Source organism: Dicentrarchus labrax, unplaced genomic scaffold (genome assembly GCF_905237075.1).
Source record: "Dicentrarchus labrax unplaced genomic scaffold, dlabrax2021, whole genome shotgun sequence".
Classification (NCBI taxonomy): Eukaryota; Metazoa; Chordata; class Actinopteri; family Moronidae; genus Dicentrarchus; species Dicentrarchus labrax.
The window spans coordinates 5,455,759-5,474,043 of record NW_026136718.1 but is presented as its reverse complement, the minus strand read 5'-3'; the positions used below and the strand labels follow the sequence as shown (position 1 = coordinate 5,474,043).

The window sequence follows — 18,285 nt, the reverse complement described above, 5'->3', positions numbered from 1 at the left end:
AATATAGTCACATTGATTATACCAATTTTTATCCAAGGTACACAGTTAAAATGAATTATGAGTAGCTAGGCCACACATGCAGGATTTCTACCCTTATCTGTGCAGTATGGTGAATAATTTCAACCTGTTATCCCAGAGCATTTAATATGACAAGCACTTGTAAGATAAAAGTATAACAGAAGCGAAATTCAATACGGAGCTGGGAAAGCAGCCAAACATTATCTGGTACCTTGCCATCCATTTCCATGACAAACATCAATGGCATTGTGGATCACTGGCCAGCAGTTTTCTGTCTAAGGAATGATGCTGTGCATTAAGCATACAACATTTCAACTGGCAGCCTCTGTGCGTGACCACAGTACATGATCTGCCTCATGTTTCATGAAGCCTAAAGTATATGAAATTAATTCAGCTAATATAATTTGTGTAATGTGAATTCAAGACATAAATAATAAGGAGAGGTTCTGTAGAGTGCAAACAACAGTATGGCACAAGGGATACTGAATCTAAGTATATTAAACTCCAAACAGAGGGATTAAGTTAATGTATTTTTCTGATGGTACAACATGTATAGGTTTGGCTCAAACAAAACATCACTACTTTTACTCGCCTTGTAACCTTGTAACTCTTGGAGATTACATCTGAGGGTTATAAGGGAAAGATTTCCTCAGTCCCTGAAAAAGTTGATATTTACAGATGTGAGTGTTTTCATCTTATCACCAACAACATGCATGTCCCTGCCAACCTCTCACATTAAAGACTAACATAATGCATCCAATCCAGCGGTGAGATGGGAGCTCCCAGATGTTGCTGCTGCAGTGGTGTTATGTAAATCAGTGTAACCTAGAGATTACCCTGACAGTCACATGGGTAGGACCGCTGGGCTCAGGCCTCACATACAAACACAGACAGATAGCGGATTACCCGCAGGATTTGCAGAGTAAAGCTGTCTTTTTATGATGCGTTTGTGACATTTCTGCATTTGCTTGATATAAAGTGGAAAAAACACAAAAAGACACGTGGCACTGGCTATTGTATGTGAAAGATGAGTGAGACTTGAACCCAAGATGTTGCAAACACTGTGGCACACTCAGTGCCTTACACTGCTGACTCACAGAGTGGCCTTAAGCTGTCTTAATCCTGGAGATAAATGTGCGTTGGTGGCGTTTGGTTTTTAGCCTTACTGTGTTTTCCTGGTTTTTTAAGAGGGCTTTCATGATGAAGAAGCCAGTAAGGGTTTGTGTGGTGGTGAGCTGAGTCACACAGGCACCTTAGGAACGAACATGAGGGTATTAAAAACAATGCAAAAACATGCAAATACATTTGTGTGTTTCACTTCTTCACTCAGCCTGCCAGAAAGAGGGAAAAAAAAAAACTTTATAGCTGCAGCTGTTCTGCTCCAAATATAGCTGCTGGAACACATTGATTACACAGGATATTAACATTTGTCATTTGCTTCTCTTGCCATTGATGGGAACATCACTTCAGTCTTTTCAATCATATACAGCATATTGAATCAATTTAGAAAGCACACCATACAGCCAAACCTTCCAAATACTGACTTGGATTTTCAAATGTCTGAGCATTTCTCATCCCCCCTGTGTGGTATCATTTATTATCTATACATTATTGACTGATTGGGATGAACTGCAGCCAAGTTTTCGAGGAGGGAGGAAACAGGAATTGATTCATCACTGGGAGAAAGCCTCTAATAAAAGGATGACCTCACTTTATGTGAGATGCCTTACAAGAGACATTCTGGAACAACACAGGGACTGGATAGCATCGCTGAGAGATTCAGAAGAAAGGGATAAAAGGGGGACGCGAATGAATACGAAAGGGACTCGTTTTTCAGCTCATGTTCAGTTAGGACTTGCTCCACGAGATGAGAAACAAATTCTCTCTGGCTTAAGATATCTAAAACACACTTGGAGTAAGCAAATCCACTTTAAGTCTCCGCTCTGTTGGCAAAGAGTATTCACCCGTTTCAGAAGTGCAGAGTAAGCAGTCTAGAGCCCCGCATTATCACAATTTGCCGTAGAAAGTATTAGCAGTTTTGCAATGCAGTAGGACCACTTAAAAGCACCACTGAATCATATACAGTATATCTACTTATGGTGTATGTTCAGAGCCATTCAGCACGACATGAAGAAGACAAACTTTACTTATTGTATGTTTTAATAGTCACTTCAGATGTTCTTATTTTGTTCATGGCTGGATTAACTTTCTGGGAGACTCAGGTCAACAATGAGCTTCTGGGTTTCCAATAGTTTCAATATCAGCTAAAATAATCAATAATTAATAATAATAATAATAATTGATACGGGAGACCAAAAATCCCCAAAAATTCAAAATAGGTCCTAAATATATCACATTTTCTCAACTCAAATGTTAACAGTAATAACTTTTTTTTTTCTTTTTTTTTTCTTATCTGTTTCTTATTTCTTGCTGTTTTTTTTGTGTTGTACGGTGTCCTCGAGTGCCCAGAGAGGCGCCTCTAATAATTTAATGTTATTATTATTATTATTATTATTATTATTATTAATGATGGCCCATTCATTCTTTCCAAGTGTCCCAGTACAGTCTGACAGTGAGCCAGCCCGCACAAAACAAGGACTCTGAAACTAAAGCAGCCATAAATTAATTAATTGTATTATGGAGAATTTGATAATCCAGCCTATATCTTTATTATACATAAAACATATAATGCACGGATTTTTTAAATTAATTATTTTTTTTTTTTACAGCTGTGTGTGCCTACCTACCTGTCTGTCTGTCTGTCTGTCTGTCTGTCTGTGGACGCAGACAGGTAGGGGGCGTTGAGAGGCCGCTAGAGAGCAGCCAGTGTCTGCTCAGAGCTGTGTGCTGGCAGGGGGAAGCTGATCGTGGCGGAGCACAGATGTAGTGTAGGTCGCTGGGACTCCGTGGCCAGCCGTCTGTCACTTTTCTTTTTTTTTATATATATATATACCGGAGGCTCGTTTGTGTGTCTGACATTAACACGGAATGGGAAAGACCGGATTTAATTCCTTGCACAGTTACGACGCATGAATGTGTCGCGTAAATGCGGCGGAGAGGAGCTTCCTTTCGGGGGGAAATATTTATGTTTCGGGACGGTTTTTGTTGGAGTAGCTAGTTGCTAGCGCTGGGGCTAGCGACTGTGCTGGCTACTTGGGACGTATTTATTTTCTGCAAGGATGCTACGGTGGATACGACAGCAGCTGGTAAACAACAACAACAACAAAACAACAACAAAAACACTGCTCTTGTTACCTTTCTTACAAACGCTAGCTCTCAGCTATTTAATGCAAAGGCCAAGCACACGGAGAGCTGTGTTAACTTTTATGGGGGTAACATTTAGCAGGCTAACGTAGCTGTTGCCGTGTGTGTGTGTGTGTGTGTGTGTGTGTGTGTGTGTGTGTGTGTGTGTGTGTGTTTAAACATTGTTGTGATGACAGCCAGGTTACGGTTAGCTACCTTACTAGCTAGCTACCGTTAATTAGCTGACAAAAGCGGGTTGAGGTTGAAACAACAGTCGGGCTGGTGTTGGGTTTATATTTTGAGATGTGGGTTTATTTATTTTAAGTTTAAGTTTAAGTTTAAGTTTAATCACAGCTGGTTGGTTTCCCGCTGGTAAAATATAACTGAGAGCTAGCTGGCTAACAAACTTGTGACTTAACTCCTATAGTTTACGACTTTACCTCACTCGACTTATTTATTTGTGCCAAGAAAAGAAACCAAACTAACTTTAACAAGTAGTTGGATATTAGTTTCAACTCTCGAGCAATAATTATAATAAAATTAGCACCTCTTGATTAACTTTCACCACCGGCCTAGTGTTGTTTATGTTGTGTTGTTAGTGTAAATGTATAAAACTTGGTGCAATGTTAACAGCCTATGAATATATGCTGCAGAGAGCATCCTGTATTTCCTGTAATCACCTGTTGTTTGCCTACAAACATGGCTGTGTGTTGACGAGTAGTAACCCAGAGCAGATACAACAATACCGGTCCTTGTCAGGCAAATGAGTCCGGTTTGATTCTGATTTTAACTAAGATAATGTTGCCAGGACAAAAAGGGAGAGTCACAGGGGACATAGCAGAAATATGCCAGAGGAATAAATGATCTGTGTTTCTTTGCAACCCAACAACACACCACAAAAGGTTGGTTACGTGATAGGATAGGAGTTAATTACTCTTTGTTAAAGTAGAGCTCATTGTTTGGATAAGATCCTGCATCGACATACAGTATAAATGAGAGTGGTTTGGCTTGAAGGGTGTGTGTGTGTGTGAGCATGTGAAGGAGACATGCCCATGTGAATGAAATAATGAGTGCATCTTATGAGATTAGCCACACATTGGCCAAATTGTTGATGTCGCCACAGCCTGTGAGTTTAATCAATGTTAAGGTGCTTCTCCCACGTCCTAGTCACTGAGTACTCCCTGTACTTTAGGGTTGGGTTATGTGACTCTTGCTCAGCTGTAAGTTTGTTAGTCAGGTACAAGTTCTCTTTCTGCTTTTAGAGGTCAGTTTTGGGGCCTACGCTTTTGTAAAGACCACCAGAGAGAGTTTGACTCCGTTAAAAAAAAAAAGGTGTCCTCCACCTAATTTCAGATAGCACCGTTCATTTGACCCACCCCATATAAATTGACCTGCCCAGTTAATTAAAAGTGTAATTAAAATGCATCTTAATACAATTGGCCTAATGAAAAAGTTTGTCAGGTGCATTTGTCTGACCTTGATATCAGCTGGAAGGTAATGCAGTTATGTTTATTCGCTTATCAGTGGCACTGCTGACATTGGTCCACATTAAGAAGGAAAAATAGGAAGATTCAAAGTGTGGTAGACTTTTTTTTTTTTTTTTTTTACATCAGTGGTGCTGAAATCATGCTTGTAATGTTGCACTTGCATCATAAAAGATCAACCCTAATTACAGTACAAGCAACAGTAGCAACTGGGAAAACCCTAAGACATCTTGTTCTGCAAGTATGACATGGAAACATTTTGTCAACTTCATAATAACTTCAGTATTACCTATGGGGAGTCACAGTGTGCAGTCTATTATTGCTGACTATTTGCTTTTTATATTGAGTTCCTATCTCCCAGGCAGCACTTGGTCCATGCCCACATGGTATAAAAGTAAACTCACATGTTCAGGACATCTGGCATGTGTGACCTGGCTGCTGAACAGCAGCTGGTGTAATGTAAGAAACTAAAACGTTCAGGTTGTCCCTTCTCATAACTTTAGTGATATATTATCATTGCTTGTGTTTTGAGTCTTATTTCCCAGAGGCGTTCTTCGCAAATGTGACGCTTTTCTGCAGCAAGGCTTGGTATGGCTGATTTAGGATTTTGGAGATTGCTTTACTGCACTAAGAGAGAAGAGTTTACAGCTTACAACTGCATTACATAGCAAAGATAGGCATAAAAAATACAAATATTTTTTTTTAAAATACTCACTTTGATGAATTGTCGGTATCTCAGTCAGGTTGCATTCTGTGCAGGCTTTATGCCATATTGAAATGAATACAAGCCTTAAGCTGTGTGATGTAAAAAGCTGGACATTGAGATGATTATGTGGATAAATGTTATTTGGTATAAAATTACACGTATTATGCATCTTAGCTGGTTGAGCGTACAGAATGTCCTTCACTTTTACAGTCTCATTCGGCGTCGCTCTCAGCCGTTGCTGCAGCAACCCTAATAATCCACTATATTAAAGCAGACAAAACATTTGATAATTAACTATCCCATCCTGCTCTTTGATAAACTTCTTAAAGTTCCTTTTAATCTGTAGCTTTGCTACTCATTTCATGTCACATGTTGTTAGATATCTTATTGGCATCATGCCTGCAGTCATGTTAGTATTGCTGTTGTCATCAGTAATACCGTCAATAGCAGCACCTACCGCATCTGACTACAGACAGTCTATTGCTCTCTCCCTCTCTCTCTGTCTCTCTCTCCCTCTTTGTGTTGCAGTCGTTCTGTCTTTACTGCTTGCTCTTTATTCGACTCCCTCTCTCCCTCTTTTCCATCTCTGATTAGTTCATCCCATTTTATTAAATGTCTCGTACACTATGATACGACTCAGTGCGTTGCTTTGGTTGATGCATTCTCCTGCCGTCGCCCAGCCATTGTTCAGGGCAATGATTCCCCCAAGGTACTGTGGGACTTGTAGGCCTTATGCAGGGAGTAATTACCTGTCGGCCTAAAAATTGATGGGGGCACGAGAGTTAGGGGACAAAATAAAAAGTCTGATTACAGCTGTTTGCCACAAATCCACATTGAAATCATTGCTATACTGCTATACTATTGATATACTGTCACAAAAAATAGAATGAGGCATGTTTCTTGGACACTTTAACTTCAACAGGCTGAAGTGTGCAACAAAAAGTGCAATATATTAAATATTTGGGACTTCTTCCTGATATTCAATATCAGCCTCTTTGCGCAATCTTAATGGTCTGAAAGCTTTGAAATCCTTCTTTAACTCATCTGCTACTTGTTATATCCATCTTTACTTTTGGGATTGGTATAAATTATAATCGGGGAGATAAAAAAATGAAAAATGGCTCTTACTTGGATTCACCTCATTGGTGTATTTAATGAAACGGCTAAGTGCCCCTAATATGTGCCAGTCATACCTATCCTTCAGCCAAATATGACATCAGCTTTGTGCAGTTTTCAGACATTTCTACTCGGTCTGTTATTTCCAACTTGAGGCAGTCCCAAATAACAAAATCTGGCTCTCTCGTCATAAGGTTAGGTCTATGGCTCATCATTACTGTTGCTTCTCAAGTATGTCAGATTGCTAAATAACATCTGAATGTTTAAAAAAAACCTACGTGTATTTTTATCAAGACAAGCAAATATTAAAGTCACAGACTGAATCCAGTGCATATTATATATTTTTAATTAGGACTGCTTCGTTGCTGTAGTGCAGCAGAGGTGTGCTACAATATATCTGGATCAAGTAAATAAGTTCTGTTTTGGCTGTATGAATGAAATGTATCTCTTGGGTATCTTGTATCTTGGGTAGAGTTAAATGACAGGATGCATGCCCTGAGAATCAGCAACAGCCTCAATCGGTCGCCAGTGTGTTTTTCCACAATTTAAAGTCCTTTTATTTTAGTGATTTAATTTGTTCCTCCTCAAACATTCAAAGGATAAATTGACAAGTATATGGTTTACCTCTTTAAGGTTAATGCAGCATGGTGCTCTGTGTGTGTAACACGTAACTGTATTCTTATTGGCATTATTTACAGGTAAGACTCATTTGCTTGGCATTACTGAGATATTGTGCAACATTTTTGTCATTTAATATATGCTGCCTGAGTTGATTCAGGATGGGCTCTAACACAAGGGCAATAAATGCTCTTTACTCTTTAATTGGTTTTAAAATATCCATTCCATGTCATTAACCGCCTGATAAAAACTGACCGTTAACACTTCAGTCTTATTCCAAAGATATCCTGGTGTGAGATTACTGTATTTGTATGATTATTTATTGTTCGTGTTACAAATCACTTTGTGACAGATTGATGTCAGATGGCCAATTTGAGTGTTGGGCCCTGAAGTGTGTGTGTGTGTGTATGCTCACAGCAGACCTTGATTGGAAAACAAGACACAGCATGACATTTACCATACTCTCATCCTGTTTGAGTACTTGCTGATCTCTAGCTAACAGTTATGCAGACATTTATTATCCAAATCATGTGAAGAATAATGCAATGATGTGTAGATTCTTCAACATTGGCCAAGAGGAACATTTTTACATATCATCCAACTCTTTTAAATTGCCCTGGAAGTAATCAGTCTTCTGCACTATTGTTATCCTTTATTGGTTGTTCACTTGCTAGTTCCACAAGATGAACCAGAAATGGGTGAGGTCCCTTAATTTCACAAGGCCACAGCTTTGTTACAGTTACACTGGGCAGTTGGAGTATGTCCTCAGTCAGCAGTTAAGCTAACTTAAGCTACTGTGTGCAAACATACTAATGATTAAGGAACTTGACTGATGGTTGATTGATGTGGTGGTGAGCTAGAATCTCGGACTTTGCAGACTGTCTAAAAAAAACTGGGCGGAGAAAGGGAAGAAAGTTTCTCCTCCAACAACAACAAACATCAGGCAGAAATCATGCAACTGTGTATTAAGTAAGATGTTTACCGTTGTAAAGTACAAAATTACCATTATCCATCTGCAGGGTTGTGACAGGTCATTGATCAATGCCAGTGACTCGACAGTGGCTTACGAAACTCACTTCCTGGCCCATCAGTGTCTGCAGTTCCCAGGCCATATCGGTTGATTTAAAAGCCTGCATTACTTAATGTCGGTTTAAATGTAACTGCCTCATTGGAGCCGCTCGGCAGCCAGTGTTTACAATAGTATTAGTATTGGGTAGGGTCCTGTTTCCTACTGCAGTGAACTCTGGTTGTAGAGGGTAAATCTAAACTCTGAATGCAGGACTGTATGTGCAACCGTCATGCAGGATGTTGCTTTAAAGGGTTTTCATGGTTTGCATGCTCAGTTGACCTTCGCTAAAATATTGAACAGAGTTTATCTCAAAGACCGGTGAAAAGAAAAGTCAACTGAACAAAATTCTTTGCGCTGATAAGAGTTGTGTTTTTGTTACAAATGGTCACATGTTAGATACCTCCCATAACTTTCGATTCAGTGGTTAGGCATTTTTAGGTTACTATTTAACAAAGGTTAGAGTACTATTTAACCAAATGTAACACTGCAGGATACACTGAGATGTTTTAACCAGGGCTCATTCATTTACTCTAAATTTGTGAAACCTCCTTTATCTTGGCTGCATTTCCCTGGTCGGGTATTCATAGTGAGTTGGGCAATGTTTCCCCGACTGACTCAGTCAGTACACTGGTTATACTGGTGTGGTTGAAGTATATATGTGGTTTTAAATCCAACTCTCCTACTGAAGGTCTGTGCATCCACTCCACTAATTTTACTGGTGTAATTACTGTTAAATGACCTGTTTACTGGTCTTGGCGAGTGCTACTGTATATGTGAAAGAAGTTGCATAAATGCTGTTGTGGCTCCAGAGCTAAATCTGATAAAGTGATCTCACCTGAGGCAGCGTCGGTTGGGGTGGAGATGAAGAAAATCTGGGCGTGTAGAGTTAGACACAAGCGAGGGTAAGCCTTTCTCATGTAGACCATCTTTTGAAAGCTGCGAGCAAAGTGGAAAAGAATGGATCAGAGCAAATGGAAAATCCTGAACATATTGTTTTAATTCCTAAGAGTGGAGCACTAGTTTCATGCCATGTGTTGACAGAAAGGAACGCTGTTTGTGCAAAGTTAATTCTTTCCAGCTTATGGCTCCTTGAAAGTGTTAGTGTTAGTTAGTGTGTGTGTGTATATATATATGTGTGTGTGTATGTTCAAGTGGGAAAGTGATATCTTAAAAAAAAAAACTGCTGTAGTCTAACAAGCATGCTGTTGTCCTCAAAGCTTAGTGTTAGGTGTGGTGCATTTATTTAACAAGTAATAGGAAAGCAGCAGCAGATGGAGAGCTTGAGAGTGTGAAACAGAAAGGAAGTAATGGTTCACATGTGTCCCTGAAAGGGGGTGAATCTGTGTGCTAGTGAGTGACGTGGCCCGGATACATTCCTCTGTGTGTGTGTCGGACCTACGTCATACAACATTTGCAAATATGATTGTGAGCATTTGCTTTAACCTTCTTAGTAGAGCAGACAGGTAGGGTGTGACACACAGTACAGTGGCAGAGCATTGTGTTGGAACTAAGCCAGAAAAAGTGCATCTCTTGGTTTTGGTCTGCAGATGAATGGATGACAAATGACAAACATTAAATGTACATATTGATATCGCATTAATAATTAAGACCTTACATTTAATGCGTTTTGACATTGATGTGTGTGGTTTAACTATGCTGAAATGACCACACCTGGTTTCCATTTCAATTTAAAAGACTGATCGAGCTTTTGCATAAATCATGTCATCATGGTTCCTCTTAATCCCACCTGCTGGCTAAATAACTACAGCTCATCACCGCTAGCCAGCTACTGTAGTGTAGTACTGTTCTTTTGTGTGGTTAAGGGTAAGACGGTTTGACAAGGCTAGAGATTAAACATTGATAAATGAGCTGTGCTAGATGTTTGGCATGTTTAAATGTATTTTATTTTTTGTCATTGTGCACATATTACATGCGTAGGGCTTCTATTTTTGTCTGGTTTGAATTCAGGGCTGGGCCTTAAATAAGTTCTCTTGCTTTCATGAACAAATTGTGTTGCTGGTCAAACTTGTTTTAGCCAGCTACACAATGAATTGAATGGAAACATACAGTAACAAACATTAGTAGTGCAAGAGATGTTCTTACTCTTGCACACTGTAAGTGTACGCTATCATCTGTACTTGTGTGTAGCAGCAGTGTAGTGTTTGGTACTATAGGATGCTGCACCAGACCAAATAATGGCCCATAGAGATATGGCTTTACCAGCCCAACTACACAGAAACTGAAACTACACTGAATAGAAGCATGAAATGTTGCCCCAGGGTAATTTTAGTGTGGTGTAGACTTTCAGGTGTTAGTCATGCTTCTGCTTAGTGCCAACAGTATAAAATGACTATGAAATAAGGTCATACAGTTCCCTTCCACTATCTTATTCTTCATTACAGTCAATTGCTTGTAAGTTTGATTCATTTTTAATGTAAGTACTCCTTACTAATGTAAGACAATTGTATTTTTTATGGTTGTTTTGCATATTTGTGACAAGCTTTTTTTCACCGACAAAGTGTCTGATTTACACTAGGATAGGGTGTGAATTTCCAAACATTTGCATTATACATTAATAAGACCATATGATAATTTCTCAATTTCCCAAAATATTTAAAATTTAAATTTAAGACGCTTTTACCAGTAAATCTTGGGCATTTTTGCTTGAAAAGTGATCCAAACGATTATGAAAGTAGTTGTCATTTCTGTCAGTTGATTTAATAAATTAATCTGCAAATTCTCTCAGCTACACACGAGTGTACATGAATGGACGTTAAAGGTCAACACTCAAGTGCAGCACAAATGCCCTATTTATAAAAGTTGTATAAAAGAGTTGTTTATGTCAGTTGTGCCAAGATAAAATTGGTGAGAACGGATGTACTAAGACTTGTTAACCTGCTGTCCCCTTTTTTCTGCCCCACCCCTCTCCCTCTCTTCTCATATATCCTCCCTTCCCTCAGGGCTTTGACCCCCCTCATCAGAGTGAAACCAGGACGATTTATGTGGCAAACCGTTTCCCCCAGCACGGCCACTACGTACCACAACGCTTCGCTGACAACAGAATCATCTCCTCCAAGGTACCAAATGTTGTTTAAGCCAGTATTGGAATTTTCCCAGTGATGTTATCACTACAGGATTTCATGTTAGTCAGTCACAATGACATTTTTTTATTGTCTACATAATAAAAGGTCTTAAAAAATGTTTTAACTAACATTATGAATCTTGAGATCTTTGATTTATTTCTTTTCTTTCTTTTTTTAAAATGTTAAAAATCATGTTCTTAAATTCTGTCATCACCACAGAAGCACCATGTTGGGACATTGCATGTTTAGCCATAGATTTAGGTGGTTTGAAGCATGAGCCAGAGCAGTGACAGCAACCATGGCTAAAGAGAAAGTGTTACAGAAGCTCTATAAACTCCTCATGAGCTGATTTCTGGCACCAACTTGAACAGTGTTAAAGAAATTAATCTGGAGCTCTGGTGTAGTGGGAAAGAGATAAGGAGTGAGGCACAATTTGTTGATAACAGGATCAACTCAAACAAAAAAAACTTTTGTGTTAGTGAGAGGATTAGTAGGTCGGTTGGAAGATTGTCTGGACAAAAGAATAATAATCTAAAGAGGCTGCTGCCCGGCACCAGCAGTGATGGCTGTCATTGATTAGGCAGTTGATTAAGTAATTGACAGTATGGTTAAGTCACCTGGGTCAGAATTAAATTGATTTAAAGTCATGCAACAAGCAGCTCAAATAAAAACAAGGTTAGTATTGGTGCAGCCATGGTTTTTTTCCTTTAGCTTTTTTTTCCATGCTGTACAGGAAGTGATGAACTGAAAAACAAGAGTGAAACAAAAACAGGTCTGGTGAATGTTGTACTGAGCACAGCTCGGTGAACCATTGAACCAGTGTCAGAATCACAATTATTTGAAGCCACGCTAAATACTCTCCTGCAGATACTCTGCTTAAATAACCTTTCCTTAGTCTTTGTCCTAAATGTTGTTTTTTCTTTCTCTTTCAGTACACAATTTGGAATTTTGTCCCTAAGAATCTGTTTGAGCAGTTCAGAAGGATAGCCAACTTCTATTTTCTCATTATCTTCCTCGTACAGGTAATAACGCTCACAAATGCACACACACACAATTCATTTTTGCAGGTACATGTCCTCTTCAGTCAGATGGTGACGAGTCAAGTGTGACCTCAGTTTTCCTCCCCTAAATACAAATGTGCATGAGTGAGTGACTCATCGACTTCTAGAGAGACAGGTCTGCCTGTGCATTAAAACATTACACCCACACATTAAGTATTATGGGTGTCTTTACAGTCGGCCCTAAGTGTTAGGCCTTCACTATGCATCAGTCAGCCTGTGCTGAAGTAGGATTTGGCTTTCAAATTTTCAGGCTTCTCCTTATTTATGTGGGTCTGTGTAGTGAAGCCAAAGCAATCGACTTGACTCTGTCTCAGTCTCTCTTTTCGCCCCTGCAACTTGTCAGTGAAGCTGAAGTCAGCTTAGTTTCAAATCACCGAAAGGAGGACCTCATTTCATCTTGGCGTTGTGAACATGACGTTTTCTTAGATGGCCAATTTGACCACTTTTGGATGGCCCTAGATGGATTCCTAGATGCCTGTTTCCCTTGTGAAATAAAGAAAAGTCTTGGTCTCATTATAGTTTATGTAAATTCTTATGCTAGAGTTTGTCTCTTGTTACTGTTGGTTAAAATGTTCAGATAAAACTTTGGTGTGTGTTAGGTACCCTGAGGGGTTTTCTCATAAACAAAGAATACATCCGATGTCCCTCACCTAAAGCCGCCATATTTATCGTTCATCAGTTCATTTTCTTAAGATAAGATAAGCTACGACCCTCTCGTGTCAAGCAGCACAGAGCAGATCGCACTGGCAGGAAATCAAACACAGAAACGGCATAGACACAATTTCCAACAAAGCGTGTGTAAAACTGCTTTTTCTGCTCAAAATCAGCTTGTGTGTTTCCGCTTGGATTTTAAAGTTTGGTTCAACCAAATTGTCTTGACCCCCGCAAACCGTGATGTAATATGCAAGACTCTGAGGTCTATTACATACGTTGACAGTCCTTAACAACCCTAACCCTCCCAGTAAATGTTTTAAATATGCTCGGAGGGTATGTATGTGGATCTATAAAATGTTAAAATGTAATCCAGGAACTAATAATAGAAACACTAAGAGGACGTTCACTGTGCCTCTTTGTTCTGTGCTTAAGCTATCATAAGCTAATCTGCAAAAAAACTTTATATATACACCAGGGCGGATTGGCATCATGTACTAACCACAACGTCCCCGTTTCCAATCTTTAAAAAAAATGTCCAAAAAAGAATAGTTGAAAATATGTGAATCAAAAAGTAAAATGGTATTATTGTTAACATTTGCAGAGATGGCTTGGCTTTCATTTTTGTATCATTGAAGATTTGTGCAAAATATGTGTGAAATTTTATAAACAAGCTGAGACGTGTCTGCTGCAATAAATGTTCCTATGAGTGTAATTCTTAACTGACAGTTTACCTTTGAGGGAAGTTGTAGGGGTTTCCTGTTTGACACATCAGCCACTACTTCTCTTTGTTGTGTTTCTAGTTGGTTTGTTTTCTCTCCAACATGGCACACCCACTCTTATTGAGTCTCTGGTGTCATTTTCTTTCTGCTACAATTTGTTGAACTCTCTCCACCACTGCCTCTGTATTTGTCTTTCCAGTTAATGATAGACACCCCAACTTCCCCAGTCACCAGTGGTCTGCCTCTCTTCTTTGTGATCACAGTAACTGCTATAAAACAGGTGAGAACACAACTTAGCTTTCCTCTTTGTTGGGCTGAAAATGGGGAACTGATATACATGCACAATTCAAATGAGAGTAATTGTAGTCAAAGACTTGTGATATCCTGCTTCGACTTTCAGGATTTAGTTGAATTAAAATTGTTCAGGAGAACCATTTTTGTAAATTTCTTCACTCACAATGTTAAATATATGATGCTTTATTCTCTAACTAGTAATGAACTGGGTATTGGTATAAAAAGATGTGTTTGGAATAACTTAAACATCAATGATTTATATCCGTTGATCACTGATTAGTCATGCCAGCATTGCATCACCAGTTGCTGTATGTGATTGAATGTATTTCGTCATAGGGCTACGAGGATTGGCTGAGACACAAGGCGGACAACGAGGTGAATGGGGCTCCAGTGTTTGTGGTTCGCAGTGGAAGTCTGGTCCAGACAAGATCCAAGAACATCCGGGTAAAATGGCAACTTTATTACTCCAGTTCACAAAGCTTTACTCGAGAACAGGAGAATACTTCTAGCAAAGTGAAGCATTGTGTTTGTTAATGGGGAAAGCCTGTACTTAAAGGACCAGTGTGTAGGATTGCAACACCCTCGCCTCACCCGCCCATTTCTAGCATGTAGAAGAAACTACGGTGGCCGCAAAAAACTCAAAAGGCCCTGTCTTCTGCCAGTGTTTGGTTTGTCCCTGTGTAGAAACATTGGCCCGGAAACAACCGTAGAAGAGGAGCCACTCCCTCTGTAGATAAAATCGTCTCATTCTAAAGTAACTAAAACACAATTATTCTTATTTCCGGGTGATTATTCACTAATGAAAACATACCTTTGAATATTATGATCTATTTCTGCCAATAGATCCTCCTAAATGTTACACACTGGACATTTTGAAATTACCTAAAAATAGCTTTTCACGGTGCATAGCCAACAGCCATAACTAACTTAAGCTTAGCTGTTAAATTCCTGGTGCTAGTGGTGTTTGTGTGGAGCTAGTCTGTATAGAAAGATAACATAAGATCATCATTTTGTCAATGAAAAGAGAACTGTTTCATATGTTAGGATTGCAAAAAACTGGGGCATTCATAGTGTTCAACACAAGTGCGACTGGAATGTTCTGTGAATGATGCATTTGTTGCAGTAACTCGAGTCTCTACTAATGCCACTGTTTGTTTCATGTTAACTGTGTATCTGTACTGGACTGGTTGGCATTATTTGTCTTTGCAGGCCATCATTTTCCTGAATACCCCTAATATACCATAGTGACCATTTTTTGAGCCGCTGGCATATTTACAGCCCACCCATCAGCAGGAGGAGTTTTTGCTGCCTCAATAAGCCTGTAACTCAGAACATTGCAGTGCACACAAATCCTCTGAGGTCAGGCTTCTCAGAGACACTGTAACTAGTGTGTCTGGAGCCATTGCAACGCTACTTAAATGACATGTGTCTTTTTTTTGTCAGCTACAGCATGCATATATCTCCTCTGCAAATCACCTGTGTTCTCCTTTTGAAAAAATAGAAACCAAGAACCAAAAGGCAGTAATTTGTATTCTTTATTTTTTGGCTTTGTGAATGCACCTTCTAGTTCTGCATTAAGCCAATCAAATCTTGGATAGAGCATTTTACAGACCAGATGGACACACTGAGCTAGACAGGAGCCTGCAACATAACACAAGACCACGTCTCCCCTTCTTATCTAACTTACAAACATTAACATACGTATTGTTCTGCAGCTTGTTGAACGAGTGGCCAAACAAACATTCACTGGGAAACAGTGCCCTTGACATTTTGTATGTGTGTGTTTTTCTGCCTGCCCATCCAGGTGGGGGACATTGTTCGTGTGGCTAAAGATGAGACATTCCCAGTTGACCTGGTGTTGCTGTCATCAGATCGTGAAGACGGCACCTGCCACATCACCACAGCCAGCCTCGATGGAGAGACCAACCTTAAGGTCTGCATGTGGGAGTGTGTTGGCTTTATGGGTATATGTGAGAATATTTGTGGTGTCAAAAAGGAAAGACTACTATTAATCAGTAGAAGCTCAAACAACCATTTGATAAACAAGATAGCCTCACATCCAGAACCAAACCTGGTTGCCAAAACTGGAGAAGCCAACTGGTAGAGTGTAAACACACAAGTTACATTCAGTAAAACACATACATACATATTAGGTTTGTTCTTGAGGCCTCAAACTTTTTGTAGATATAAAGCTTTATGTCCTAACTGTTTGTTCATGAGTTCTTTATGAATGAATGAATGAATGAATGAATGTATGACCTCTACTAAGTGTTTTTGTCCAATTTTAAATAATATTTCCCTTCCATCAGCATTAAACTGTATTTGCACGTTGTGTATGTATGCTTGTAGACTCACTACTCTGTGGCGGAGACAGCAGTGTGTCAATCGGTGTCCCAACTGGAGGCTCTGCAGGCTGTGGTGGAGTGTCAACAACCGGAAGCTGACCTATACAGGTAATCTGCATCTGTGTGTGTATGGACACCTTCAAGGTTCGAGCACAAATTCCAGTGTGAAGTCGCATACAGTAAACCCATACAATAAAAGACTACACCCAGCTAAACACATTTTGGAACATTAGAAATTAAGATTAAGATTCTGCCTTTCGAAATCCTCATTCCTGAACCTGTTGTGTTTATTCTATTTGGTCTAGCTTTTTATTTTCAATTGTTTATCTATCACACTAAGCACTGTATAGATAATTCATTTGACTGATTTCATTCCCTGGAATTGCCTAAGAACCCCTTGAAGTCTCCAGAACCCATTTTAAAAACCACTGTGATTAATGCGTGTTCGAGATGTGTTATTAAATGTGTGATGGGGTGAGATGACTTCATCACCTCTTAACAACCCCTGTTTCTCTTGTCTGTCTCAGCTGGCTACTTCAGGATCGATCAGTATATTTTTAGATCAGGCAGTTTGTTTCAGTGGCAGTTCACGCCCTCCCTCCTCTCTTGGTTACTGTCTCTCTCTCTCACTCACTGCATTTAAATGCACTTAACTAACACAGCTCTTGACCGCTTTTTGCAGTCATTTCTTCAACATCATATTAAATCAGTTTAAGGGATTAAGTTAAAGATTGTCAGAAATCTGCTGGAGGAACCTGATTTTATAAACTTTACCAGGTTTCCTATTGGGTTGTTACATGTGTGCATGGCAAACACTCCAAATAGGGAAAGCATAGCTGTGGCAGCAGTGCAGCAGGATAAAAATGAAGATCTGTACTCGTCATAATTCGTCCTTGTTTTCCTAATAATATAATCAAAAATCCAACTGAAATGAAAATAAACTAAATATGCCAGTTCCCTCTCCTGAACAGTTGTTTGTATGGTGTAAAAGCCATCTGGATTTCTTGTATTTGCACGATTCTTACAGCCCAGTTTCCTGTTTACATGTGAACTCTGTTACTCTCTCTATCATATCAATCAACTAAAATGGCTTTGGTTTTTTTCTAGGTTTGTCGGTCGGATTACAGTGACTCAGCATGGAGAGGAGATAGTAAGGTGAGACCAGAGTCCAGCTGCTTTGACTAATAATTAGATTAATGTTTATATAAGTGCTAGACAAGACAAGACACTACTTGACAGACATCTCCAAAAGACAGGCTTTGGATAAAGGGCGTTCTGATTAATGTAGGGAATGGTATCAAGGTTACAGACAAATTAAATGGGACATTACTTGGTTGAAACATCAAAGCATGTCTTTGTGAATAGTTGTTCATGCAATGTGCAGGCTTTAGCACTGGGTTACAAAATTACTAACCACTGGTCTAACGAAATGAAGCTGTCAAAGATATTTAATCAGCAGTGGGCTGCGATGCCACCAAGACATTTGCAGCTATATGAAAATGATCAATTACACATACAGAAGATGTATGAGACTCATAGACTGCTGTTGAGTGTTTTAATTTATATCAAGGTCCTACTGTGTCTTGTTTGTACCCAAATCCTACAGCCACATCCATCTTTGTCTGTATTTATGTTATTTTTGTTTGCTTTTATGTCAGACCGCTGGGTCCAGAGAATTTGCTGCTACGAGGAGCCAGGTTGAAAAATACCAAAGAGATTTTTGGTGAGTCAATACAGTTGGAATGAAAATACAGTAAAAAGGTCCTGCAAAGGCATAACCTCTACCTAAAAGGAACGCAGCTAGGGAAGTCTCAAGTTGAAGTGAGAGTTAAAGAAAGACAACATTTAGCGGCTCCAGAAGAGGTTGTTTCTGAA

The 18,285-nt window shown here is 39.3% G+C and overlaps 1 protein-coding gene across 4 annotated transcripts in view; it reads left to right on the top strand.

Annotated features, from left to right (window-relative positions):
- Positions 1-2,848: 2,848 nt before the first annotated feature.
- Positions 2,849-18,285, top strand: part of atp11b (ATPase phospholipid transporting 11B (putative)) — a 51,408-nt gene continuing 35,971 nt past the window's right edge. For 3 of the 4 annotated variants that reach the window (XM_051376963.1, XM_051376962.1, XM_051376965.1), the window contains exons 1-9: positions 2,850-3,224; positions 11,215-11,331; positions 12,270-12,359; positions 13,971-14,051; positions 14,402-14,509; positions 15,870-15,998; positions 16,415-16,518; positions 17,518-17,565; positions 18,069-18,133. In XM_051376963.1, the coding sequence (XP_051232923.1) occupies positions 3,198-3,224; positions 11,215-11,331; positions 12,270-12,359; positions 13,971-14,051; positions 14,402-14,509; positions 15,870-15,998; positions 16,415-16,518; positions 17,518-17,565; positions 18,069-18,133 (769 nt within the window). In that variant the 5' untranslated portion in view covers positions 2,850-3,197. Of the gene's footprint in view, positions 3,225-11,214; positions 11,332-12,269; positions 12,360-13,970; positions 14,052-14,401; positions 14,510-15,869; positions 15,999-16,414; positions 16,519-17,517; positions 17,566-18,068; positions 18,134-18,285 lie in introns of all 4 variants that reach the window. The other variant, XM_051376964.1, reaches the window with a different exon arrangement.